The sequence below is a fragment of the Macrobrachium rosenbergii genome, chromosome 29, assembly GCF_040412425.1.
Source record: "Macrobrachium rosenbergii isolate ZJJX-2024 chromosome 29, ASM4041242v1, whole genome shotgun sequence".
NCBI classification, from domain to species: domain Eukaryota; kingdom Metazoa; phylum Arthropoda; class Malacostraca; order Decapoda; family Palaemonidae; genus Macrobrachium; species Macrobrachium rosenbergii.
Window position 1 is genome coordinate 16,158,155 of NC_089769.1, and position 27,126 is coordinate 16,185,280.

General features: G+C 37.4%; 1 protein-coding gene across 1 annotated transcript in view; it reads left to right on the forward strand.

The window, feature by feature from the left end:
* The first annotated feature begins 267 nt into the window (after positions 1-267).
* Positions 268-27,126, forward strand: part of shtd (shattered) — a 59,266-nt gene continuing 32,407 nt past the window's right edge. Inside the window, exons 1-7 of the mRNA XM_067131155.1 lie at positions 268-382; positions 6,305-6,492; positions 10,619-10,847; positions 11,182-11,276; positions 15,892-16,048; positions 21,129-21,274; positions 25,260-25,531. Of these exons, the coding sequence (XP_066987256.1) occupies positions 6,331-6,492; positions 10,619-10,847; positions 11,182-11,276; positions 15,892-16,048; positions 21,129-21,274; positions 25,260-25,531 (1,061 nt within the window). The 5' untranslated portion in view covers positions 268-382; positions 6,305-6,330. The remainder of the gene's footprint in view (positions 383-6,304; positions 6,493-10,618; positions 10,848-11,181; positions 11,277-15,891; positions 16,049-21,128; positions 21,275-25,259; positions 25,532-27,126) is intronic.

The window sequence follows — 27,126 nt, forward strand, 5'->3', positions numbered from 1 at the left end:
CAGATGATCTTCATTCAAGGCCTGGTTTTAATAATTATTATGTGTGTGTATATGTATATATATATATATATATATATATATATATATATATATATATATATATATATATAATTATAGATATACATATATATATATTATACATATATATATATATATATATATATATATATATATATATATATATATATATATATATACACACAATAATAAGTTAGGATTCTAAACTACTAAACTTAAAACTACTTTACCTGTCATTACCCGCCGTCTTGATTCCCAATCTTCGGTGACATTCTCTATTCCACGCAATGTAAACAACTCGTTCGTTTTTGAACGAAGAGTTCTTGTGTCATTGCTCGTTAACTGTTGGTTGTCTTACCATCAGGTGAGTTCAGGTTTCCTCTAATTCATTAGTTAAAGACGAATATTATGTAGTTTTATTTAATTGTAAGCAAGTAAATGTGGTTTAAGATAGGGCCGTTGTGGTGTTTAGACTACTGTGGGCTAAAGCATGCCACAAGTCTATTAATTATTGCCTATAGCTTACTTATTGCCTTTGTTCGTCTAACTTAATGAGATTTCAAAGTTAACAACCTCGTTAGCCCATGGCTTATGTAACCCAGGCCTACTAGGCTAGCCTGTAACCTATGCCAGATGGAAGTGTTTAGGATATTGCTGTCTTCAATGTTGTCCTGACTTATATTGTATTTGTATTATTTCGGTTTAATATCCCTACTCAATATTTAAGTATTTTTTGTAGTAAGTAGACGGAGGGGTCATGACTTACATCGGGGACCCACAGGGGTGAAGACCCCCCTCCCAGTCAGGTAACAGTACAGCAGTTTAGGTTAGGTTAGGTTATATCCATCAGAAATGCCTACGACAATTGAGGGGTAGCCTAGGCTTAGGCCATATGACCCCTCCTTCAACATTGGTTCTGAGTTTGCTATAGGAGAATGCTGTATGAAGATATCCTTTATTATTATAATTTTTTGACTAAGAAATGCAAAAAAGTGTATATAGTGCAGTACACATCGGATAATCTGAGAAAATTATTGAGATTATAAGAAATCTGCCATCTTTTGTTTATGTTTTTACTTTAATCCCGAGTGGCTGGTATTAAACATGGCAGGAGCTTCGCAGGATGCCATGTTTAGGCTAGTACCATCCCCTCAAGGATTAAAGTAAAAATATAGACAATATACAATGAATTTCTGATTACCTTGGCAAACTTCTCAAATTATCTCAGTTGTATTGCATTATATACATTATTTTCAATGTTGTATAGCTGATACATTATATAGAAAACAGTTGTATTGCATTATATACACTATTTTCAATGTTGTATAGCTGATACATTAAAAAACAGTTGTTTTGCTTATATACACTATTTTCTCTGATTTATATAGAAAATTTCTCCTTTACCCTGAATTTTCATTTTGCTTTTAAGTCTCCTTAATATGCCTGATATAAAAATGATAATAAAATCTGTTGCAAGTTTACTGTTACAAAAATTATTGCTGTCTTGGAATTCCTGACCTGCACGACCTCATATTTTGCTGCATATTTCATGATAGGCTTGAAGTTCCCTAACCTTTTAACAAGTGGATAAGAGGCAAATGTAAATAGAGCATCTAACCTAACCTTACTCAGGTTATAAATTACCATCCTATATGACTGCCAGAAACATCAACCTGGCCTTCCTCACCAGATATTTAATGACCCTCGCACCATAGGTCTATTAAACCTTCCTTTAATGCATTACTTCTAGTTTAGGAGGTCAAAGGTTTTGTTTTATTGATAGTAGGAGGATGGGCTTTCCAGATATCAAAAATAGGTATTTTCTTTAAAAGTACAGTACCTTTTAATGCATTTATGAAAAAATACATGTATGCATTTCACTTCTTAGGGATATTATCTGAATGATTGCAACCTTTGTAGTATGTTGCAGGGGTTATTTTTCGTTAGACTCCAGCCACCTTCTACATTAAAATTTATATTTTCTTGAATAAAAGACATAAAAACTACAAACTTCTTCTCTATGCATTATCTTCGTGATTAATAACAGAGAAAAAATTAAACTTACATAAGTTGAGTTTTTCTAAGTCCATTGTTTATGTTTTCACTGTTAAGATGGGTAGCTCTTGTTATTCGGTTTGTTTTCACTCCTGATAAATGCACAATTTTCGCCTACATGCGCAATGACTCCACCCACTAAACAAGATTCTTCAATTAGAATACAGTACCTGTAGTAAAAGCATTACTATTGGCACCTGCTTTTTGCTGGACTTCAGTTGGTGTGTTTTACACGACAACCCGTTTGCGCATGCCTTTGTTCCTTATCTGTGCTGACCTACTGGAGTTGAATTTTGAATCTTCCAATCAGAATTCAGATATTTTTTATACAGTACTTTTCTTTCGTGTTTCCAAGGATGTCAAAAAGCTTCAGACTGAAAACCAAGTTAGTGTAGTCATGGATATCTGAATATGAGGCTATTAGCCGGTTTTTTAAGAAAAATGACAATCTGTACAATTTTTCATAGATATTCTTCCAAAGAAGGTGAAGTGTCCCAAGTGAAGGATTGTGTTCTTACGTTCACCCTGGTGGTGTTGCTGAAACATCAGACTCCAGTAGTAAGGTAAGGAAACAAAATCTAGTCTAGAAGTGTCATTTTTAATGCATTGACTAATTGCTAATGTCCTGTGACCCCTGTGGCGGGTGGCGCACAAAATAATATTACCGCTTGCCATATATACGTTGACAATCTTTAAAAATGCAAATAAGGCGCTGAATTTAGAGACTACCTTCCTTTTGCATACATATAGAGTATGAAACTATACATTTGTATCATCATCAGTGCAAACTAAACAACAAAAAACTACCAGAAAATTTGGTTTTCCATGCAAAAACGGCTGGCTGAGTCTTCCGAAAAATTACCGTTGCAGGTCTGAAGATGCAGCTGTTGATAGGTTAGATGGTCAGTTGATGAAGGAATGTCCTTGAAGGAAGTGTAAAGATGCTGCATTCCTTCAATGAAGCAGACTTATAATTTTGCTACAGATGAAAAAAGGTGTCTGAAAATACAACTTCAATATTTGTTGTGTAGATTTTTAATTTTATGTAGCAGAAATCATCATTTTTTGTTTTGCCTCTTTTTAGCCTCTTTTCTGTACTAGACATGCCCCACATAGGCTACTTGGCAGTTAGTTTGAAACTTCCTTAGACCTTTGTGTAATAATTGTTTGGGAATTATATAGTGTGTTAAGTTTTGTCCTTAATGTGTCAAAATGTGTCAAAGTTTTTCTGTTCTGTATTTTTAGTTCTTTGAAGCAATTTGTTGAAGAGTCTGGGTGTTGATTGTTCTAGGGCCCCTTTTCCAGTGTCTGTCACATTTTGCTCTGTTGATGTAAATTTGGGTAATTAGCTAAATTTTAGTTTTGTACCAAATACCTCATACTAGAATAATTTATTTTTCAGGGTGGGGAAACAAAATTAAAAAAAGAGTGAATTTCACTATTCATAAGAAATTTGTTGTCTAAATCACAAGGTAAGATTATAAGTAATAAGTAACAATAAAAAATAAAGCATAAAAGTTGGGCAAGGCCATTCACTGGGATACATCCTAACCCAGCCAAGGGAACAGAGCCCTAGCTTGGTGGTCTGGACCCCTAAACCTAACCTGACTAAAAGCACTGTAAACTAGAGTGAAATATAAGGGTTCATATGAATCTGACCATACTGGGATGCATATTCCCCAACTGTATTATGGTTCAGGACCTCCCTGAAAAAAGCGGGATGCCATATCTTCAAAACTAACCATAGAATCTTCTTGAAAATAATCTCAATATATTTACCATGCCTAAAATACACAGGAATATATCCTTGAACTATCTTAACCTAACCCAACCTAACCTAACCTAGATGCATGGCAAAAAACCGAGGCGCCCACTCGTTTGGCCAAACCACAATACAATTGGGGAATATGCTACTGGGATACCTCTGCAACCTAATGTAGCCTAGAGCTTCTTTCACCATCCAAATCTTCACCTTTCTGAATTTAACCACAGCTAGTACACTAGGTTTTACTTGGTCAAGGAACTCATGGACCACCAAGACCCTTTTAATACATTGCTTACCTTAATTTTGTGGGGATAGGCTTTTGCGGTGTGAGAGTTTAAGTTAAAGTGTGGTTTGTAGGTTGTTAATAATAATTTGAATAAAGGAGGCTCACTCAGTTATTTTTACATTCTCAGAAATTGTTTGAAAAGTTAAATTTTTTGGCATCTGGTGAAGTTATATATTCTGTTTCTGATATTTGGATGTTAGTAGAAATAAATTTGAACAGAACCGTTTTGTATAGATTTATGATTTGTTTGTTTCCACTTATGTTGCAGGCACAGCGGGAAATGGAAATATTCTGAAAATACTTTATGCATTAACAGGAATATAATAAGATATAGGACTGAAAATTTGTAAAAGTTTTTATATAAAGCCCTAACACTAATGAATCTATTACAAAAGACGGTCAGTGTCCAGAACAACTCCGCAGTGAGATATAAGAAAATAGGTCACACTATAATTTTCACAATATAAAATAATAAAACTTTGTCTCTGAACACTTTTGAGGAGATTCACCATATCCGAGATATTAATGATTATCTAATCGGCATCCTCGAAAATTTTCTAAGTCGTTTGTTTACATCCAGTAGCACTTATTATTACAGTTTCGGTCAAATTCAGATATCTAATATTTTTTACTTGCTATCATATATTTTGTCATGATTCAAATCTGACATCTTGTAATTAAGAGTTACGGAGATATTTGCCGATGAATATTGTGCCTTGTTGTAAATGCTGCCATAGTTTTTGTTTTTGTCAAATAAAATGCCTAATTTTTTGTTTTTCATTATGAATTATAAGTACGGTACAAATGCTGAAACCTGATTGGTTTTTGTTTCAAGAATATCCAATTAACTGATTTTGGAATAAGCCGCTTTCTACAAAAGATTTTGTTTTTTTCCACAGTGGGTGTTCTCTGTCTTACTTTGAGGCTATTGGACGTTTCCATGGACATTGCAATGGAACTCCACAGGTTGTGAATATTCTTCGTGAACATTTAGTACTTCTATTTAGTATTAAAGTGGTTAGGGGTAACATTGCAGTTTCGATTTCACCGATATAAGACTGAAAATTTGTAACATACGTTTTATTTAAAATAAAGTCCTAACACTAATGAACTGAGATCCCATGGTATATCTCTAAATCTAATCATTTGCGAGAAATAAATGTCAGATTCGGGATTTAAGCTAGAAAATGTTTTAAAAACCGAAACTGTAATCAAGGATCTTACTGGAAAGTTAAAATGAGGTTTTTACTGTAATGTTTCTCAGGAAGAGTGTAATGTTTCTCAGAAAAACTAGTTCCCCATCGAATGATTTTCGATTTTTGACTTATAAGGTTAGACAATACCTGTCCCCAACCCCTCCATAGCTAATATGGCAAAATTGTGGGTGTTCCTCATCATAAGAAGTGGTCTAAAACGCTTTAAATATGAAAATATTACATTTTACTTTTAATTTTGGTACTTTATGTCAGTTCTTCTGGACATTCACCCAAAAGACATGTTATGACAATCAGGGAAAGAAATTACACATGTAGCCTATATACCATTTGTAAACACAACCTCTTAAGAGGTTATGGAGCTCGCATGGAGAAGTCGTCCACATCAGAGTGACACTTTGGAAAATTAAACTGTTATTCATAAGTTTTCCAGGTGGTTCATCGAATAGGGAGCTTAGGTAAAAACACACCCAAAACAGTTCTGATCAGATATTGTAGTCCAGGTAGAATTTAATATTTCAATCAATGTTGGTAGTGTACTTATCTTAAAGATTGTAATTAATCAGTACTAATTAGTCTACTTAGACTTTTTTTGCAGTCCATTGCTAAGTCAAATTACATGAAGTGACAAAAACTAATTTAATGCTTAGGAATGTGTTATGAGCTGCCTACTTATTGTAAGAGCAGGTAAGAGGATATTTAGTTAAGGAGAGCTATTTAACTTTATTTCAGTTGTTGATTGGGAGAAGATCTTTAGCCTAGGACAACTACCAAGTTCCTGAGCACTGGTTTGATAACCTCAGTTATAGACCCTCAAATGGCTGTGATGCTGGTAATTTATGATTGTCTCTGCCTCCTATTACATATCTACTTCTGTCACACCACAGTCATGCCTTAGATTTGTAGTTGCATACCTCTTAAGTTAGTAGGTTGCTCTATTCTTTTGATTTTCTCTTTACTCTCCAGTGGTCAATCTGGATGTTGACGACATCATGATATCATGTGGGGATGCACAGGAGTATGTTCCATATGGGAGAGATTATATTCAACACCATCCAGGGGAGGTTCGGCTGCAGTCTTCGCATTCATGTCCTGCACCTCCTCACATAGATCTTTTGCGACAACTGAATACTGTTTCTTTGAATGAGTCAAAGGTAAGCATCTAGTCTTGTTTGATTGGGCATTCCTGATTGAGGAATGTATTTACTTCATTGCCTGGGAGACTGAAGCAAACAATATGTACAAAAGTTCTCTTTTTTGATGATGAAACTTTTTATTTTTGTTTGCTGAAGAAACTTTTAACTTTATTTTGAGCTATCTAAAAACCAAGTGTTGGTATTGGATGATCATATTACAAATCTGCATCAGGCTTTTCAAGAAAGTTGTCTGGCTATATGTATTAAGTACAGTTCTTATAATTATGTGGTAATAATACACAATGTGTAATTGTGAATACTAAGTACAGTGTGCTGTAATGCTGTTGTAAAAATTATGGATACAAATGCACTATTTATACAGGATATTTCTATCTCACTCTCACTCTCTGCAGTTCAGAAGACCTCAATAGAATCATCATCTGGCTTTCTAGGTTTAGTAGAAAAGCTTCAACTGAAATTTTCAAATACTTGACCACCTTTAAAACTTGCAAACATTCAGGCTTATGAAAGCTGAAGAAAGCTCTGTCCAAAGAAAATATTGCAATTTTAGAAACTGTATGATACAGTCATTTTCATTCATTCCCCCAATATGAATGTAAAGTAAATTCTCAGCTGTATGGATTTCCTAGGTCTGTTGGGGTCATTATCTAGGACTAATATTCCTTGGGGGTCATTATCTTTGATAATTTGTCTTTTGTTTATGTTTTTACAGTAATCCCCAATGGGCTTGTATTAAACACGCTGCAAAGGTGGATACATACTGGGTTAAAACCCTTGCAGGTCACTATCTAGGAAAGATCCAACATTATATCTCAGATAGGATCAAACTTATTGCCCAATTTTCATAACCCCTACATTCAGATGTTGGGTATGCACATTATATGCTATATATTTTGATGGTGGGGGAGAGGATGACCCACCTCCCCCATGTTACCATCACATGCCAGTGAGGTTACATCCACCACAGAAATTGATGAGGTTCCAGAGAAGAATCAGGAAGAGACATGACAGTTTGCATGGAAAGTCCAGTAACCTCTAAAGTTGACCCCACGTGTTCATCACTGCACACAGACTTGGCCCAAAAACATCCCCTCCAAATTTGGATCCTTCTAGGGAGCCTGCAAAATTGCCATCTTGCATCTCTTGATAAGGCCACTTCTATTCACCAACTCCCAGCACCTCATCCTCACAACCTCCCCTCCAACCTGTTGCCCAGCTCTCTCAATCCACTCACCTTATCACACCCAACACCCTTTTCCCATCATCCAACCCAGGCATCTTCTCATAACCAGCATCAATTACATCCTCCCATATAAATAGAAATACTGTAATTGCTGATTCCTAAAATTTGTAAATATGGCACCACAGTTCCATATTGATGCGCTAAGGGAAAATCATGGAAAACTGCTAGTCCGCTGATTACTGAGTGATTACTAATTAGTTATCCAAGTTGTTATATTAAAAATTACCCATATATAAATCAAGTGAAGTACTAAATGTCTAGATTTTCTATCATCCTTACTATTACACTCCTATCCTCCTCCTCCTCCCCACCCCACCCCACCCCATTAGTCCTTTTCATCCTCTTTCCTTTCATGCTTCATAGCTTCACTCCCCTTCCCTCTCTACCCATTTTCACAGATCTCATCTTTATACTTCCTAAAATCACTTCTTCATTCCCTCTTTAGTCACCCTCCTCTTCACACCATGAAAATTGACACCAACACCACCACCACACTCCGAATTTATTCCCCCTCTTCACATACAAGTTCACATTACCCCATGTAATTTTCCAGCTTTTGTCCCCATCCTAATCACACCTCTCCCATCCTTGCTGCTGCACCATCCTAGCCTACCCTCTTAACTCCAACAATTTCCATCTTGGCTCACAAGCAGTTGAGGTGCTTGTATGCCTGGATGGTGATTGCCTTGTCAGTGATAGAGCATCAGGGACACTTGTAGCATCTCGCCAACCTGGGCCAGATGTAGGGCATAGTTATCAAGCAGGAGAACTCAGGTCCAGTTCTTTCTAGGGTAGCCCCCTACATAGAGATGGAGATAAACATGAATCTGACATAGCTTGTCCAATCTTGGACAGAATGAGGTGTGCCAAGGTGTCCTCAAGTCTTTCTTCAGCATTCAATTCAGCCAGCTATCTCTGGCCAGTAAGTCTGTACAACTGCAACTGAATGTCAATTGAGATGTCAAATGGTGTTTAGACTAGTTCAAATTAAGAATTGGTTGTCTGCTTCAGGAAGATGGTTCAAGGAGAAGCAGGGAGCCACATCAATTTCATTGAGCTTAATGCATTTATCCAGGGTCTCCATTCCTTTTCATACTCTGTCTGACAGAAGTTTTAGGGATGTCTGACAATTCAACCACAGTATGTAATTTTATGTGATGAAAGCAGCACAAAATCCTATTGTGTGTGCCAGCTAGTGGTGGAGATATTTCTTTAGGTGGAGGAGAGAAAGTCACCCATGTCCCAAGGTTTGACTCAGGAAGCCCAGTGTCCTGGCAGATTCCCAGAATAAAAGGAACTAAGCTCCCCAACAGAATGGCCATTTTACCCAGAGGTGTGCATGGTGGAGAACACCTCTTTTTGAACTTTTTGCCACCAGCTTTGCCAAATTAATATTCTGTATTTCCAGATCAGGGGCATTGAAACTTGAAGGTTTATGCTCTGCCTCCTTTCTTTCATATTAGGCCAGTTATTAACAGACTAAGCATTGTCAGATATGCATCATTATGGCCACAACAAGTTTGTGTTTCCTGATCTTATGAACCTCCTAGTAGACTTTCTTATAGCCCTCCACCATGGAACAAGTTTCTGTGGCAGCGCCACTTCCCTTTGTTTCCCAAAGACTTTTGAACTCATCCAGTTACATGCTTGGAGTTGTCAAGTGATATCTTTGATGTTGCAGAGGCTATCTCACACTAGGAGAGGGATTGGTTATTAGGTTTAACTGTGTACACATTCTGTAATTAGTGCAATTCAGGGAGTATTGATGCTCTCCAGGTGACTATTCCCACATTAGCTAAAATGTGTACTTGAGAAGGTTGAGGAAGTTTTCCATGTCTGTAATAGAGAGGTACAGATCATTGCTGTCCTGGGTATTTGAAGGCAGAGGCTCACCCAAAATGGGTATCAACATTTTGAAAGAGGGCTTTACCTAGAAGCTTGAAACTTCCAGCGTGGAACTTATCCCTGTATTACAAGCCTGCTGTTTATAATATGAGCCCATTTAGCAGTCTCCCTTGAAGGATTTGATGATAAAAACTGCATTTCTTCTAACCCTAGTGTTTAGTCAAGTTTCTTTTTCCAGGAACTGTCATAGTATGGGTTTCTCTTCTATTCCTGGATACTTGGTCAAAACAATCAACTTCTACCTTCTCAACCAACTCCTGATTATATGGGATTAATTTTATTAGTGAACAAAAACACCTTGCCTTATGCTCTGTCAGAACTATAAGGTACTATCTTGAGAGAGCCAAATCTTTTTGAAAGGGGGATTCACATGTTTTTATCTACTTATTGTATCATAATACTGTACTATATTGTGCTCTATGCAATATAGCACTGTGGTGGTATTCATTTTTCACAAAGTATGTATGCTTGTGTACAAAGCATATGTACATGTACTTTGTTTTAAGATAAACTACACACTTGAATTGTGTTTTCTCTCTCTCTCTCTCTCTCTCTCTCTCTCTCTCTCTCTCTCTCTCTCTCTCTCTCTCTCTCTCTCTCTCTCTCTCATGTTTAAAAAAGAAGCATTATTTATGATTTTTAATATTGTATTGGTTTTGTATACAGTATTGTACATATCTTGTAAGCTTAAATAGGTACAGGTACATTCATTTTGCAAATAAAGCTCTGAATTTGAATGAAAAATAAGAATGTTTTAAATTGAATAATAATTACAAAGTACCAGTTAGGATAGGCTATTAAGTGATTTATTTAGAATTGGGTTTAGTCCACAAAGGTAATCCCTTTCACTGGAGGGCTTGAACCAATCTAAAGGAAAATCTGCATGTGCTTTTCATGTAAAAGTAAGACTAAGATCTTAGAGTAACTTTTTATAATCCAGGCAGATGTATATAATTTTCTCTATTACTGTATTAGGACTGGTGGGATGTTAGAATCAGTGGAGATGGCTTGACAGAGGAGGAAGTTTATGTCTCCGGTACGACGATGATTTGGTCTCGAGGACACGCAGGTCAGATGGGATGTCGTCAGGTTATCAAATGCATCACTTGTGACTCTCCAATCCAACAAGTTGCATTCACAACTTTCTACACTTACCCAGATCAACCAACGCTATTAGGAGAATCTGTTCCTGAGGAGCCAACAGGTGCATTTACAATAATTTTAGTGGTGTCGTGTTTCAATTTTTTTATGCTTTTCATTGTCATTTGTAGAAGTCCAATGAATTATTCACACACAGTATGCACCATCTGATGTCTTGTTAAGTTTATACTAATGAAGATTTCACAAGTTGTAGAACACTATTTTATTAATGATTAAAAAGCAATAAATAGTTTATAAAGACCCTTTAGGCATTAAACTGAGTGATGGCGTTTTGAAGTTAAGCATCCTTATTCATATATATATATATATATATATTTTTAGTTAATATTAAGTTGTCTTTGCTTTTTTAATACTGTATGTGTTATTATTTTTTTCAGGAGATGCTTTACCTAGTATTTGCATTGTTGAAAGTGATACCCTCACCATTTACACAGAAGATGGAGAGGATTTTTCGGTTTCTCTTCCTTTTCCTGTAAGTACAGTACATTTGGTTTCCATTTAAGAGAGAGTGGCATTTGAAAACCCATTATGAATTTTTTATATGTACTGTATGTGTTTGAGAGATAAACATTATAATATTGGTGTAATTTATAATGTATTTTGAGCATGAAGATTAGATGGTCACTTACAGTATAGTCTGACAGTATAATATTGGTGTAATTTATAATGTATTTTGAGCGTGAAGATTAGATGGTCACTTACAGTATAGTCTGCCTCATATTGTGGATGTAATTGCATGTTTTTCAGATTATTAAAGTATGACTTTATTTTATGGATGACCCATGGTGTAAGAAGGTATTTTATAAACTGGTATTGATAAATGAAAATACAGTAATTGTGTACTGTAATGCAGAAAAAATTGTGAAAATGCTTATACCAAATTTTTGCCCTGTTCTGTACAAAAATACTGTGTCAAAAATACCATATTCATCAGACTATAAGATGCTCCCACTAAACTTTATAATCTCTGGCCTTTGCTCACTTGAGCGCATTTCATGAGTGCATTTGATGGGTGTATAAAAAACTTCAGATGACTGTACAGAAAACAAAAACTGAAAGATTAACATTTAATCAAAGTCACAAAGTTACAGAGAATTTTAAGGTAATGGGTCACAATACCTTGAAAAAGTGGATAACCAAATTTATGATGTAAGCGTTACCCATGAAAAATTAGGCAATAACAAGCTGTGAACAGATGCATTTTATAACTTTACAAGACACCCAGCTTGACAGGTAAGTAAAATAACTGAAGTAAAGTGAATTATGGCGATAAAAAAGTCAAAATGAAAAGAAATACACAGTAATCCACAGGTGATGGCATTAGACACCAGATCCCAAGTATTCACTTAAGAAAATATATTTAATTTACTTTAAAGTAAATTATGGTTAGGAGGGATTAACAGATAAAATGACACTGAACATTGTGTAATGTCAAAAAAAAAAAAATACAAGGACTTTGTAAATAACTTGATAATTGTGTTCCTGAGCAGTGAACAATGTTAACTTGACTGTAGCCACACAAAATTGGGAATATAATGGGAGCATCATACGCAGGTATTTGCATGCTCACGTAGGGGCATATTGGTCTTGACTGACGTAAGTAGGAGTGCCTGGATATTTCCTTGTCCACAGAGATAAGGCAATACTGACCCTCCTCTTTTTGGCAAAGTGTCAAATAAGCATTTTTTCAGTTTTTTTAGTTATCTGCATCTATGATGATTTTAACTTTTTGCTACAAAGTATGAAGTCTCTCTTACCATCCAGGATTTATAGTAAGGGAGACACACGTGATACTTAACTGAAACATGAGGTCAGTTTCAAAATCACCATCGATGCAGACAATTAAAAAAATTTTGAAAATGTATATTCGATATGATTGATTAATTTGGTTGTTAAGAAACAAATTCATATTTTTTTTTAAATAGTAAAGTTAAAGTGCCTTGGTCTCATGTGCCTAAACCTTAACTTGAGTTGCATCCTCCTCTGAAACCTATTTTTGTTTCTTAAAATAACTCCTCCTGAAGTAGAATGAATTAGTATTGTTTTAGACCTGCTTTTTGAACTCATCTTTAGGTGAAAACAGCTTAGAGAGGCCTTCCATAAAATTATTGGTCCTTTGTAGTCACCATTAAGCACCCCATACCAAGAAAAGGAGGATCTTTTCGTAGGATCTGTCTTAAGACGAAGGGGAAGGAATAGTAAAAGGTCATTATCTGTCAGTTTTGGAAATTTAATCATTATTATTTTGTTATTTTTGTTAAATGGATTAGCGAAGTAGGTGTAGGCATTATACACTCAAGAAATGTAGATAGTACACTGTTAATTTTATTTGGTGTTTGTAAAGCCAGTCCTTTTGGACTTGTTTGGAATTGCGCAATGGTTTTCTTGTAACGTCATAAGATGTACTTAAGATGGTAGTTAGGAAAACGGCGATGCAAGTCAGTTAGGAACTTGCGGTGGTGATGATGTGAGTGCTCTCGTTTGCAGTTTGTTGTTTGGATTGTAAGTCTTTCTCTTGTTTTGTTGGTGTCATGAGCTGGCTTGGGCAAGCAGCAAAACAGGAACAGGTGTGTAAATTGAGTAATTGTTGCATATTGGTCAGGCTGGGTGTTTATTCAAAAGGAGCCATGGAGTCATATATACTAAAACCAAAATGAAATGAGCGCTCAGGTGGGGCTGTTTGGGTCCTCTCCACGTGTGTTTAATCTCCGCATATCTGCCAAATCTATAACAACAACGAAGAGATAACACCATTTCTCCCATTACAGATATCAAATATCATCTTTTTTGTTACGCAGAATTCTAAGTCAGTTACACAGGTTCACGATTGATAAAGTTTTTTTCATGCAATAACAAGAATCTGAATCAGATTTTCTGTCAACATGGCATCTCATTTTGGCACTGATGCCAATATTTCAAACAACTCCACGTGCATTTAAATCCACAGATAAGCAGCTTAAGACTGTCTCCAAGAGGCACTTTCAGTGGTCACAGTATGTTTGAAGGCATTTCCCCTTTCTACAAATATCTTGATTTCTTAATATCATAGGTAAAGAATAAATTAGTAAGCAAGGAAATATGAAATAAAGCATAACGTAGAGTAAGTTGGACAAATGAGAAAATAAACACTCATATACAAACAGATTCTCTCTCTCTCTCTCTCTCTCTCTCTCTCTCTCTCTCTCTCTCTCTCTCTCTCTCTCTCTCTCTGTTGGAAGAACAAAAACATCATAAGACATTACCATTTTACAAAGTAATCAAGGATAAATTATCAAGATTTATAAATGGGCTATAGAACAGTCAATCTTTGTAAAAAATAAGAAAAAATATGTTATTGTTCATAGGTTGTGGAGAAGAAATGGACTGAAGACAAATCCTAAACAGGGCAGAATAGGAAGGAGATTAAAGTACCTGGAAATAAAAAAAAAACCATAATCTTATAATTATAGCCTCAGGGTTTGTGTAAAGTTTTGTAAAATTGGCAACATGGCAGATCTTTAAATGCCACGCCAGAGAGGTCTTGACATTTTGGTTTGACTTTAGTTGATTGGCAGTCTGGGACTTGGCAACAAAGTGTGATGCTAAAGAAATTTCAGTTCATTTTGAAAGGTGTACACCTTGGTAGACAATTCATGAAGCTTGCTGACCCTTCATGTGGGGTTAAAGGCTAGAAGGAAAAGAGAGGCACTTGACCCATCTCGGAAAGATTAGTCGAGGTTTTGAATACCCTTGTTGAAGCGCAGTTGCTGGGACTAGGATGGGAGCCAGGAGAGCAGGCAACATGAGACAGGGTTCCTGTGATGTGGATTTCTGCCTGGATAGTCAAGAGATGAGGTTGGGATAGATGGGAAGGTGTCAATGGCATTTCTGCTAGAAGACATTGTAGGTTATATCGCTTATGACTGAAAAGCTGAAACAAGAGTATTGTAGAACAAGGGCCCCTCCTTCACAACAAAGCAGTGATCCCCATGTAAAAGAAAACTGGAAACAGAAAAGACATCTATTACACCAATGGAATTAATGAAATGCCTCCTGTGCCAGTGCATAAGGGACCTGGCCTCTGAAAAAACTACACAAATTGTAGGAGTTTCTTTCAGTACTAGCCATAAAAGAATTAGAAAGCTTGTCATGTAAACAGAAATATCTGTGCTGAAACGTTGTAGAAATCAAAGGGCAGTGTAAAAAGAGAAAATTCAAATTAAATCTTGCATAGCAGTTCCACTAGAAAACACGGGAAACATAAATACCAAACAAATCCTACTTAAGCACAGATCCTGAAACCACAAGTTAGCAAATATACAAGATACTCTGTAGAAATTATACAGATTGCTAAAGAAACAGCAAAAACAGGAAAACAAAAGAAAACAAAATTTTTATGATAATATTCAGTGAAGTATCTGAATAAATAATGGGTGTTGGAAATTGAAGGTTGAAATAACATGAATTTAGTACTCTTAGAGAGCAGTTGACCTACCTGTGGATTACAACTAAAACCAGGCCTCCCACAAAGGTACCAACCTGAAGTAATTTGCTTGACACATGATGGTACAATAATTGTCATGGCATACATGAAAGTTATTGATTATATTATTTGCTAAATTGAAGATGAATGAAACCTGTAATAAATGACAAAGGTAATTCTGACAGCCAAGACTTTGGGAACGTTTTCACCAACCAACAGACAAACAAGAAGTGAGATAGCTACTGGGTAAGTGGGGGAACCATTACACAAGTGCCAGCCACCAAGGGCTATTAGGACTTTTGTTAGATTTGGATTTCCTAGGATTAACTCAGATACACGAATAGGATAAGTTAAAAGTATTGTAATGGGTCTCTGATGAAACAGATCAGTTACCAATATAGGTAATAATCATTTACTGATTTTATCACAGTAACAGAACTTGTGAAATTCAGTTCAAAACTAACTTAATATTGCAAGAACAAATAAAAGTTCAATTATGGTTTGAAAGTCTTCATTCTTGTTGTACATGCAGAAATAAAAGTTTAATGTGGGTACAGTATTAATATTAAAATGCAGAAATCGAAGCAACTCCTGCAACATTTTATTAATGTAGAGTTTTTTACAGGTCAGAAAAGTTTGGCCATGTAAGTATGGAATTGTTCTGGAACGTCAGGTGCCTGCCTCTGAAATTGCCTCACCTAAATCCGAGAGAGAGAGACTTCCATTGCTCTTCAGTCTTCTACATCCTTTAGATGAAATCAATCCTTTGTTGAGTAAAACTAGTAAGTTACACCATCGTTTACAAAAGGCAGGCTGGATTATAGAAAGAGGAAAGAGAACCATTTTGTATCTTAAAATAATTTCTTGTCTTATTATTCAACAGATGGTTGGAGGTTGGGTTTGTTTTTATCATGCTTTGAGAATAATAGATATTAATTAATATTTATATTACAGACAGGTAGTTTAGTTCATATTTCTATACATGATATGCATATTTAAAGCTTTGCTTAGGTAATATTGTTATGCAGAATGGTTTTAGCATTAATTTACAGTGAATAAATAATGTTATGCCATGTACAAAGTAAGACAGAGTAGTATATAATGTGTAGCACAGTGGTATTGAAGGATGTTCAGGGGGGTTATGTGATGCAGAGTACTGTGCTCACTAATTACAAAGGGTGCCCCAAAAAAATGGGTATGTACTCTGTAGGTATATACAGGCAGCACAGTTGATTGACTATCATACAAAGAGCATGTGAGATTGGTACATATCATAAGGTAAATAATCTTATATATTTCACATTCTTTGCTAAGTGCTGTAGTTAGTTAGTTATAAATGATTTGTTTAACCAGACCTCATTTATAACTAACTAACTACAGTGCTGTAATCAGCCCTGTTTCCCTCACCTATACTGTATACTGCCACTGTATTCCTGCATGCCTCATCCAGGTCAATTCAGTTATCTTTACATATCCAAGTATGCTTGATGCAAGGCTATCGGTTACATAGTAGATTTCAATGAAGTTGTTCATTGTCACCAATTTTGTCATGTCCTACCATACATTGCATGTCACATGAACAAGTAGTCGGAAAAGGGAATTTGTTTTATCCCCTTTCCATCACTCCTGTACCCATTTAGGTTGTTTTTTCTACCAAACAGATCAGTTGTAGGTTGAAGCATGACCCACGTTGAGCCGCACATCTTTTGTGCTTGCAGTGCTGTCAGCAGCCAAGTAGAATTCCCCTAAGGGAGTATCCTTCACTGCAGTGGCCTGTATTCATTGGTATTTCTCACTCGTTAATCCATGTACAGTATCCCTCTTCTAATTCACTTTTCCCATCTTTTCAGTTTCTCTTAATATTGGTGATACAATTGGTTTTTATACCCTAGCAGGTTTTTATCCATTGCCAGTTCCTGTCGTCTGGCTCACCGGCCTAGTGGTTAGCAAGTGTTAATCGTAAATAATTATACCACTGTTTTGCTGAGAACATGGCTTCCATGCAGCTGTTAACAGTAATCCAGTGTTTTTCCATGAAATTTGGTACTTTGTAACCTTGGTATCATTTTTGTGCCACTTACCATAGTTAGGTTTAGTACTTAGCTTTAAGTAAATAATGAGGTGTTAGCTCGTTAGTGTGGCTTAGAGTTACTTCATTCATATTTTATATGACTTGGTAATTCATTTTGGTTATATACTATTCTTTGAATGTACAATTGTCTGTCCTACTGTTAACAGTGTTAATTATACAGTCTAAAAGAAGATCCATCCCACTTGGCCATTATGTGTCCGGGATAGTCATCATCTCTTGCAATAGTTTCAAAATATTCTGTCTTTCCGGCAGAGAGCACCTGGTGTTTTATTTTTCTGATATTCTTACAGTCTTGCTTATTGTTCTTAGCATCTGTCATATAAGTTCAAGTTTGTAAGGACCCTTTTCTTTTTGATTGAGGAAGATGATTCTCAAATCATGTAATGTTCCTGATGCCTAAGTATCCAAGGTCAATGTCAGAGTTCATGAGATCTGACTATTTTGACATTCTTAGCCATCATTCAGCAGTTCACCTCTGCAGCATCCCATCTGAAAATTCACTGACCACACAAGTCTTGCCCTTTTAAGAAGCTAATCCATTGGAGGTGCATTATGCACTGTAGGCATTACTTAAGGTTCTTTGCAGCATCCCTTCAGCCCTTAGCTGCAACCCCTTTCATTCCTTTTACTGTAACTCTGTTCATATCCTTTTTCTTCCATCTTACTTTCAATCCTCTTCTAACAATTGTTTCATAGTGCAACTGTGAGGTTTTCCTCCTGTTACACTTGTTAGGGCAGGTATGAGTAAGGTTCGGAGTTCACACTAATTTATTTACAGAACATATACGCAGGCCAAGGGCCCCATGAGCCGAAATGTAGCTTCTGACCTTAGGTAGAAACAGGGATTAAGTAAAAGCATTTGTGTTTGTTAACAGAGAGAAATATACATATAAAATGGTACAGAATATCAGGCTGAAGTTCATACATACATGGTTGGAAAGCTGGCAGTGCAATACATACAGTGGTAACAATACATGAAATTGGACAATAATAATAGTGGAGATACATGTACAATAGTCATATGAGAGATGCTGTATTTCTTTCGTCCAAGTATTTGCTGGAAAGTCTGGAACACATTCCCGCGAATATGGAGGTTTACTCTATTCCTGCTTCTTCCATTTCTTTAAACACCTGCTTGGCGTAGGCGAGCTTCTCTGGGGCCAAACGTCTGTAATGTGAGTGGATCGGAGGACCTTCCGTTTCTATGTGATGCTGGATGCTATGTTTTGTTGGCTTGGTTAAGTCATGCTTCGGGTCATCCTTGAATACCTCTTCGTATTCTTGTAGGAGTTGCCGCATTTCTGGCGGTGGGCTGGCTGTTGCAATTGAGCATATTAGTTGCATTCGTTGACTCGTTGATGGTATGGTGGTGGTGTCTGTTTGGCTGTTGAAGAGGTGGTGTCAGCAATGTTCTTGGAATCAGTTGTTTTGATGCTATGTCCACTAGCAGGTTGTGTGCTGTTAGGAAATCCGCTCCTAACAAAGCCATCACCACATCTGCCATGATGAAAGTCCAGTTGTATTCTTTCCCATTGAAAGCTGCTTCCATCTCCCGCCTCCCATACATTGTAAGTGGTGCTCTGCTGGCGGTTGATACTTGGAGGTTGGTGTGGGGAGCGGGGTTTATTCATTCATTTGGGCTGGCTGGGATTAATGATCTGCTTGCTCCAGTGTCCACGAGGAACTCCGTGTCAGATCTTTTGTCTCTCGTGAAGAAGCATGTGGAACCTCTCCATTTGTATCTGGAAGAAAGACAGTGGTGGGCAGGCACTGCTCCTCTTATGAGGCAACCGGTCTGCTCACCGCTGACGTTAGTATGGTTGGGTCACGTGTGCGACCATATTGCATGTTTTTTGACAACAGGCAGCCTTTCTCACACCTTCAGGCCTCCTTTCCGAATTTCCAATGGAAAAAACATATGTTCTCTGGTGGTTCATCTTTTTTATGCTTGGTCTTCCCTTGATGACTTGCTTGGGGAAGTTTCTTTTGGAAATGGGGGCGGCTAGCCCCTCTGGGTCACTGTCGGATTCCGTGTCTGTTGTCTGCTGGGTCCAACATGGTTCTGCTGCTGCTGTTGGCTCTGAGGGATCTGCTATTTTTGGTTTGTTTGCACTTCGTCGACCAGACTCAGGAATTCTTCTATGGGCATGGCTGCTGCTGTTTGGCGGGGAAGTTTTGTGAGGAGTACTGTACCTCCCTCACGAGTTCCAAGGATGACTCGGGTTGGCCATCCATGGTGGGCAGCATGATGAGCCACCTTAGCTGCTTATAGACTTGCGATGATCACTCGTCTCATGGGTGCCCTTACTTGGTAGAGGAACTTCCTGGCTCTCTGGGCAGGTGGCATGCTGAAGGATGACTTTAGCTGATCCTTCAGCAGTTCGTAAGTGATGGGGGGCGTGTAGTTCCTTGAGCCATACTGCTATTTGCTTGAAGACGTCATGCGGCAGGAATTCGAGGATGGCATCTGCTCTGCGTGTTGCTGAGGTGATTTTCTTTTTGTGGAAGATTGTTTCCACCTTGAAGAACCATGCCTCTGGGTTGCGTGGTGTGAATGGCAGTAGGCGTATGGAGGTGGCGGCGAAGTTTTCATTGGTAAGGCTGGTATCGTTGTTGCTGGCTTGGTCAGGCATTTCTGCGGGTCACCAATGTGAGGGGAGGTACGAGTAAGGTTTGGAATTCAAAGCTTACTAATTTATTCACAGAACATACACACAGGTCAAGGGCTCGTGCGGGCCGAAATGTAGCTTCTGACCTCAGGCAGGTAGAAGCAGGGATTAAGTATAAGGATTTGTTTGTTAACTAACAGAGAGAAATATACATATAAAGTGGTACAGGATATCAGACTGAAGTTCATACATATATGGTTGGAAAGCTGGCAGTGCAATACATACAGTGGTAACAGTACATGAAATAGGACAATATAATAATAATAATGCTGATAGATGTACAATAGTCGCATGAGAGATGCTGTATTTCTTTCATCTGCATGTTTGGTTCGTGGGGTCATTGTCACCAGATAATGGCCAGCACGATGTAGTGTGAGTAGGGTCCACGTGTGGGCCCTACACACCTTCAAAACCTCCTTTACTCTCAATTTTCCTTTCAGCGCTAAATGACCTCATAGGTCCCAGCGCTTGGCATCAGGCCTGAATCTCATACAAGCAGTCCCTCGTTATTGGCGGGGGTTGCGTGATAACCAAAAATTGGCGATTTTCGGCACTTATCACCGATTTCCGGTTATCGGCGCCAATGCCCAATTATCAGCTCTGATAAGCGGAAATCAGCAATTTTCACCACCGAAAATTGCAGATTTTCGTCGCTAGACAAGTGCCATAAAACTGGATTGCCGATAACCAGGGATTGCCTGTATTCCAGTTCCAAAGAAGCTAATCAGACTCACTTGAATTCGTGAATTTTATGTTAGAAAAAATCTGTTTTTTGTGTGAAAACAAATTGAATTTTCTTATCTTTGGTCAAAGCCAGACAGTGCAAGGGAATGATTTAACACGTGGTTCATGTAAATTATAGGTTGTAACAAAAGAGGTTTTAAAGTACTGTACTGAAAAATTCATTTTTTGAATTGAGTGCCCCATGACCCACAGAGGGCACAAGTACCTACTTAATACTATATTCATTACAGTTGTAAGTAACCCTTGATAAGATAACGGCAACAAGGAAAAACTCTAAAACTGAAGTTTTATTCCAGCATGTACTAGGACAGTATCATGAATTTCTTAAATTTTTATATTTGGTTTCATCGTTTGCAGGTTACAGCGGATCTGGAGGGACTGTATTTATGAATGATTTGACTCAGCAGGTTGTCTTTGTTTCTGGAGATCCATCTCTCTGTATCCTATACAATTCAAGCAACAATACACATACATTTTGGAAAGTTCGTCGTGCTACTACAGAGGTAGGTCTGCCGCACAAGTTGTGTGAATATTTTGGTCATAAAGTAGTTGATGAATTTTCCATTTTAGTATGAAAGCTTCTAGAATGAGAAAGTGAATGGGTTTTATCTTTAGGAAGTTGCAAAGATACAGATTTTTTTGTTTTGTTTTATGAGGATATGCCCTTTTAATTATGATTTGCTGCTGCAAGAATAATAACCTTCATCTTTCATATGGGAGTATCCCCCAGTGCAAACTGGCAACATGCATAGAAGCTTTGTACATGGTAATTGGTGGGAGATAGACAAGTAGTGAGGTACTAGCCACTCTCACCTTCTGTAACCCAGCACTTTTTGTTGAGCTGCCATTGAGTGAAGATGTCTGCATTGTGTGTGCATTCATGGTTCCCAACTGGACTGTGAAGTGTAACATTATTAATACCCAGTACAGTATTGTTGTTGTGCTTGGTGATTGTTAAGAATGCAAGGCATACTGGACAGTGATATTAATAATATAGTTGTGTTTCTCTTTGTGGCAACCTTTATCTTTGAGATATGAGTATATGAAGCCTTAAGGTTCTCTGTATTGTAGCAGTTGCATGATTTTTGATACAGAAAGACTTTAATTCATATGCTAGAGAAGCAAAGTGGTAGTTGCGAGAAGTCTCATAAATTGCTCGTTTTACAGGATTGTTGTTGTAAACTTGATTTTTGGACCACTGAAAAAAGGAGGGGGAAGTCAGAAGACTTGACCTTGGTGTTACCCTTTGGGATATCCCTGGAGCATTCATTTCTTTTGTAGAGGATGTAACGGTCTTCATTTACTTAACTGGGACCAGAACTCCTTGAGAAGCTGTTGTTTAGCCATGAAGTTTTTGACAGATTGCTTCCCTCCTTGTTGGGCGGTCTGTGTGAAAGACCCCCAGTGTTTGTGCTACGAAAGTGCCCTCCTGTCTACGAATGTAATGTGTGCTCATGCATCCCTTATGTTTTTGGAGGATTGTGAAGGATTAAGAAAGGATCTTGCTTGTGCCTGGGTATCATTTTTCCTCATACAGGATGAATACTTCTGACCTTCCATTGTAGTAGTCAGTGTTTGGGAGTTCAGCACCCCTTGAACAACACTGAGACGATGATCATGGACTTCAGTACACGATGTCTTCTGCCCTAATTGTTTTTGTCCATGGAACTGTCATTAATTATGTTTTACAGATTCCGTTTTTGGAGAATTAACGAGGGACCTTCTGGCTGTAATCAAGACCCCAAATTCTTATAGTCCTATGGGTCCTCCCTCGTAGGGGAGGCAGTGCCATCAGTGCACCTCACATGGTGCTTTGTAGGCATTACTAAAGGGTATCTGCAGCACCCCTTGGGCCTCTAGCTGCACCATTTTTTAGCCTTTTACTTTACCTCCATTCCTGCTTTCTTGTCCAGTCTTGCTTCCAACCTCTCTGTGACTATTACTTCATAGTACAGCGTTGGGGTTTTCTCCCAGTCCCACCTTTAGACCCTTGTATTGGATCTCCTTTATTTTCTAGATCTCTGTCTTTCTATCCAACCACTCCAACTCCCTCTTTTCAATGTCTTAAGCACTGAATGGCCAACAGTACCCCAGTGCTTGGCTTGACAGTCTAAATTTCATAAAAACCAGATCTAACTTGCATGTCTTTGTTGTTGCAATAGGTGACTGAATGAAAGAATGTAGTGTGAGAGTTGGAAATGTTTTTCTACCCTCTCCTGTCTTCAGTGTCTTCCCCTCTGTCATTCCTTCATCTGTTTAGCATTATTTTTTATGTAGGAGGAAAGTTGGTCTTTCACCTCTCAGGAACTGAGCTCTGGGAGAAGTGATCAGTCAGTCTTGAAGCCTCATGCATGTCCATCTACAAGATTCCCTTTAGGAAAGTCACACTGTGACAGAAATTCATCCAGTGAATTCCATTTAGGGTCCAGCCACATGTTGGTACTAATCCTTTTGCAGATCAGTTATTAGCACACTTCCTGTGCAGTGCTACTGGTATCTTGGAAAGAATGGGCGTGACTGCAATACCTCTCCTTCAGATTCATTGGAGTCATATAAGTTACAATCTTGGGTCGTCTTCAGGATGGGTAGTACTCTTACAGTGACTTCAACTGCATGTTCTTACTTATGCTCTGCACATTCAGTACCTGTGCTTGTACACCTTGTACTTGTATGCTGCACATGGTTGAACGCTATATGTGCTCATGAAGTATTGGTGCTCAAACTCTGCTCTTGTGCTTGTATTACATTATGCATGTTTATCCACAGTGAATGCCCGACCATTACACAGTACCAGGACCAAATCTTTGACTCGTGCACAGATCATTCACAGTCTGTTTCAATGTCTTCAGTTCATGGCTGTATGCACAGTACCTTTGGATCCAAGGGACGTTGACCATGATTAGAGGGAATGCTGACTACCAGCTCCCATGGTGGTTCTTGGTTGCTATCTGTTGTAGAGCTGTACTGTTTGCTAGGTACCAAGCTTATTGGTTGTTACTTCTGACAGGAGCTCTAGTTAGTACAGGACATACTTGCATGTTGATTGGTGCCATCCCAAGGGAAAAGAGACTTCTTGCTTATACATCCAGGGTTCCATTGCTCAGGAATAATCCCAGACCACAAAAATCATGGTCTAGAAATTTTTGTGGCTATGTTCTGTGCATTGTATGTGCGGCATGCTCTGTGTCCAATACTATCTCTGATGCCACTGGTAGGGTTTTAGTTTATTTCTCAGTTCTTTGTGGCACTGGAAAGGCATCCATGGTGATCCAGATTTTGTGGTTGAATCCATCTATGCTAATAATTCTGTCACTTTCTTCTCATGCCTAGTAGGGACATTGCACTGTGCAGCAATTCTTTCCAGGTGTGACAAAAGTGCCATGCATTTAGTGCCAAGTATGGACTGATTTTGGGACTTGTGTGGGACTTGCCTGATGTCTCTTATGCCTGGTGCCTTGTGAGACTCGACAGTGTATGGCACAGGTGACACCCATCATTCAGTCCAGCAAATGCTTCAACCTCTGTATATCTGTCCCAGGCTGTGGAGAAGATTACAGGGATCAGCTTTTCCCTTTTCATATTCACAACTGGAATACTGACATTTCTGGGTGCATGTTTGAATGTTTTGCCAGTCTTTTACTGTAAGCACTAATTTCAAGAGGTTTGCAACCAACCTTACTTGATCCTCAAGTTTTCATAATAGTGTAAATAAGTTCTGTAAAGTGACCCTTCTGTGTTAGGAGCATCACATATATAAAAGATGGTTTGTAATTTTGTAGGAATATAGTAAATACTAAATTTTGAAGATAATTTGTATTTTATCCTAGACCCATTTCATCCTTCCCCAAACAGTCCCTGATGCCAATGGGTGAGTGGACAGCACCCTACCACTCACCTGCCACCAGTTAACCACCTTTTATCAACCTTCAACAGTTATATCCAGCACACACAAGGAATACCCCTATTAGAAAAGAATAAAGGTTTTGTGTATCTAGAAAAAAAATACAAATTATCTTCAAAATTTGGTATTTTATGATATACCAAATAAATGATATGGTTAATAAACTACCAAGACAGTTGTCATAGATAAGAGACTGAATTTCATTATCAGATCAGTTTAGAAGGGAAGCAAGTGAAACATTGTTTGAGATCCAAGATAAAACATTGTGTTTTTGATACTGAACTTCAGGGTTATCAGTGTTCCTAATTTCTATGTTCTCTTGAATACAATTCATGTCAAGATTAGTTACTAACAATAGAAAATGAAGACAAAATTTGAAGAGACCTGCCAGGTTTCATAAACTTGAGTAAAATGGAGATGGTAATTTACTTAAGACAAGCAGATTTAAAGGATTGATTGAAGTTTGTACAAATGGTGCTTGGAATTTCAGTTTGGCCAGTTACTGTCAGTCTTGATTATTCACTGAATTTCTTTGATGGATGTACACTGAAAAAGAACACTCAAGTGAAGTAGCTTTATTTTTACAGGAAAATAATCTTGTGCTGCAAAGTAATTTACAATCTAGTCATAACAGCACTTCAGCATCAGCTCTCTTTTCAAATATGATTTCGTCGGGCCAGTTTAACTCTCACTCACCATCGCAGTGTCAATCACGCCAAAGTTCTCCAGGTGGCCCAATGACCTCAATGTCAGTAACTCCAACATCACTAAGAACAAGATCAAATGTGTATACAAATGTACTGACTACTCCAAAAACCCCCTTCTCACAGTCTCCTAAGAGTCATATGGCAACCTTGAGGTATGTTAGTAATTTCTTTTGTTTTTGTAGGTTGTAGAACCTGTAATACATGCAAACCAAATATAGTACTAACATTAACCAAGTCTGTTTTGACAGTACTGCCACTGTGCATAGATTAGTAGGGAGGGACAAGTTTATAGATGGTCTGCAGATGTCCATAGAGCAGATTTGAAGGTGTTTTGTTTGGAAAACAGCATATTGAGTTCATTAAATTATTCGGTTTGATTGCCTATTTGCTTCTCTTGTCCATCTAATCTTACGGGAACAAATTTTGCATCTCTTCTTTTATGAATTTTATGTTTCTGTTTAGTAAATTCTGTTGTATTTCCTTAGCAGCCTGTTATTTGTATGATGTGAGAGTACTTGCTTGTTTTTATGTTGCTGCAGACTGTCATATGAACTTATTTTTTTTTCCTATTTCCAACTGGGTATTTTTTCAAACATAGTGGCATTTTGTATTACAGGATTATGATTTAATATATAGTTTGATATTTAGTAGTGGTTTTTTACAAGAACTTTGAAAAGTGATACATCAAGGTTGCTGATTCAGTGTTTCATGTTTTAAATTTCATAACAAAAAGTAAACTTGAATGTATAATAATGTTGTTGAAGTCCGTTCACTTTCTTCTCTCAAATGGGTTATCAGCTTGAGTGTAACAGACTTAAGTTTAGTCTTGTTTGGATACTTCTTTGTTACAAATTTGTGGTGCTTGGCCTTAAGAAAGGTGTGTTTTTTTAGAAGTTGTACTGTACCTCCTTTACATATAATTTAGATGCCATGCAACTTTGCCATAAACATATTTTTCTTTTTATCACTTGTGCATGTACAGTCTATGCTTGTGTGGAAATGTTCTTGTTAATGGATAATTAACCCTTACTGGATGGGCTTGATCAGGTGAGGAACTATAACGGGTTTTGAATGAACGCCGGTCTACCTCTTATGAGTATGAATATTGCGCACCATACTGTTTTGGATGAATTTAGCAGGAAAAATGTTCATATCACTTCATTGGGCCATAAATGACTTAAGGCAACTGTAGTAGCTCAGTAAGGGACTCAAGGTAGATCAGTGTGCCATGAGATTTCATGGGGGAATGTGCTGCCTCTCTGTAGCTCCAGGACACCTTTTTATTTATTTTGCTCCTAAATATATCCAGGGTTTGCTGTTGGTTTTAGTTCTTATCTTTTATGATAGTAGTTCACCTATAATTGTAATTCTGCAGAGTAAAGTGCAAAGAAATATTAGATAAAACATGTATACCTCACAAAAAGGTACTACAGTACATCTCCCCATCACAGTAAATCGCGTAAATATTTTACAACATATATACTCAGAATTTGTTACTGATTTTAGTTCTTATCTGTTATGATATTGTGTGAGCTGTAATTGTAATTTTACAAAATAAAATTTTAAAAACTATTAGAAAAACTTGTATAACTTTGTAAAATTCAGCATATTTTTATGAGTGTCATGAAAGACAGTTGTAAATATTCACTTACAACTTCCCGTGGAAGATACAGAAAATTTTTTAGGATTTTTTCTTGCACCAAGTGCATTTTCATATCTTCCTCTTTCCATTGATGTATTTTTTTCT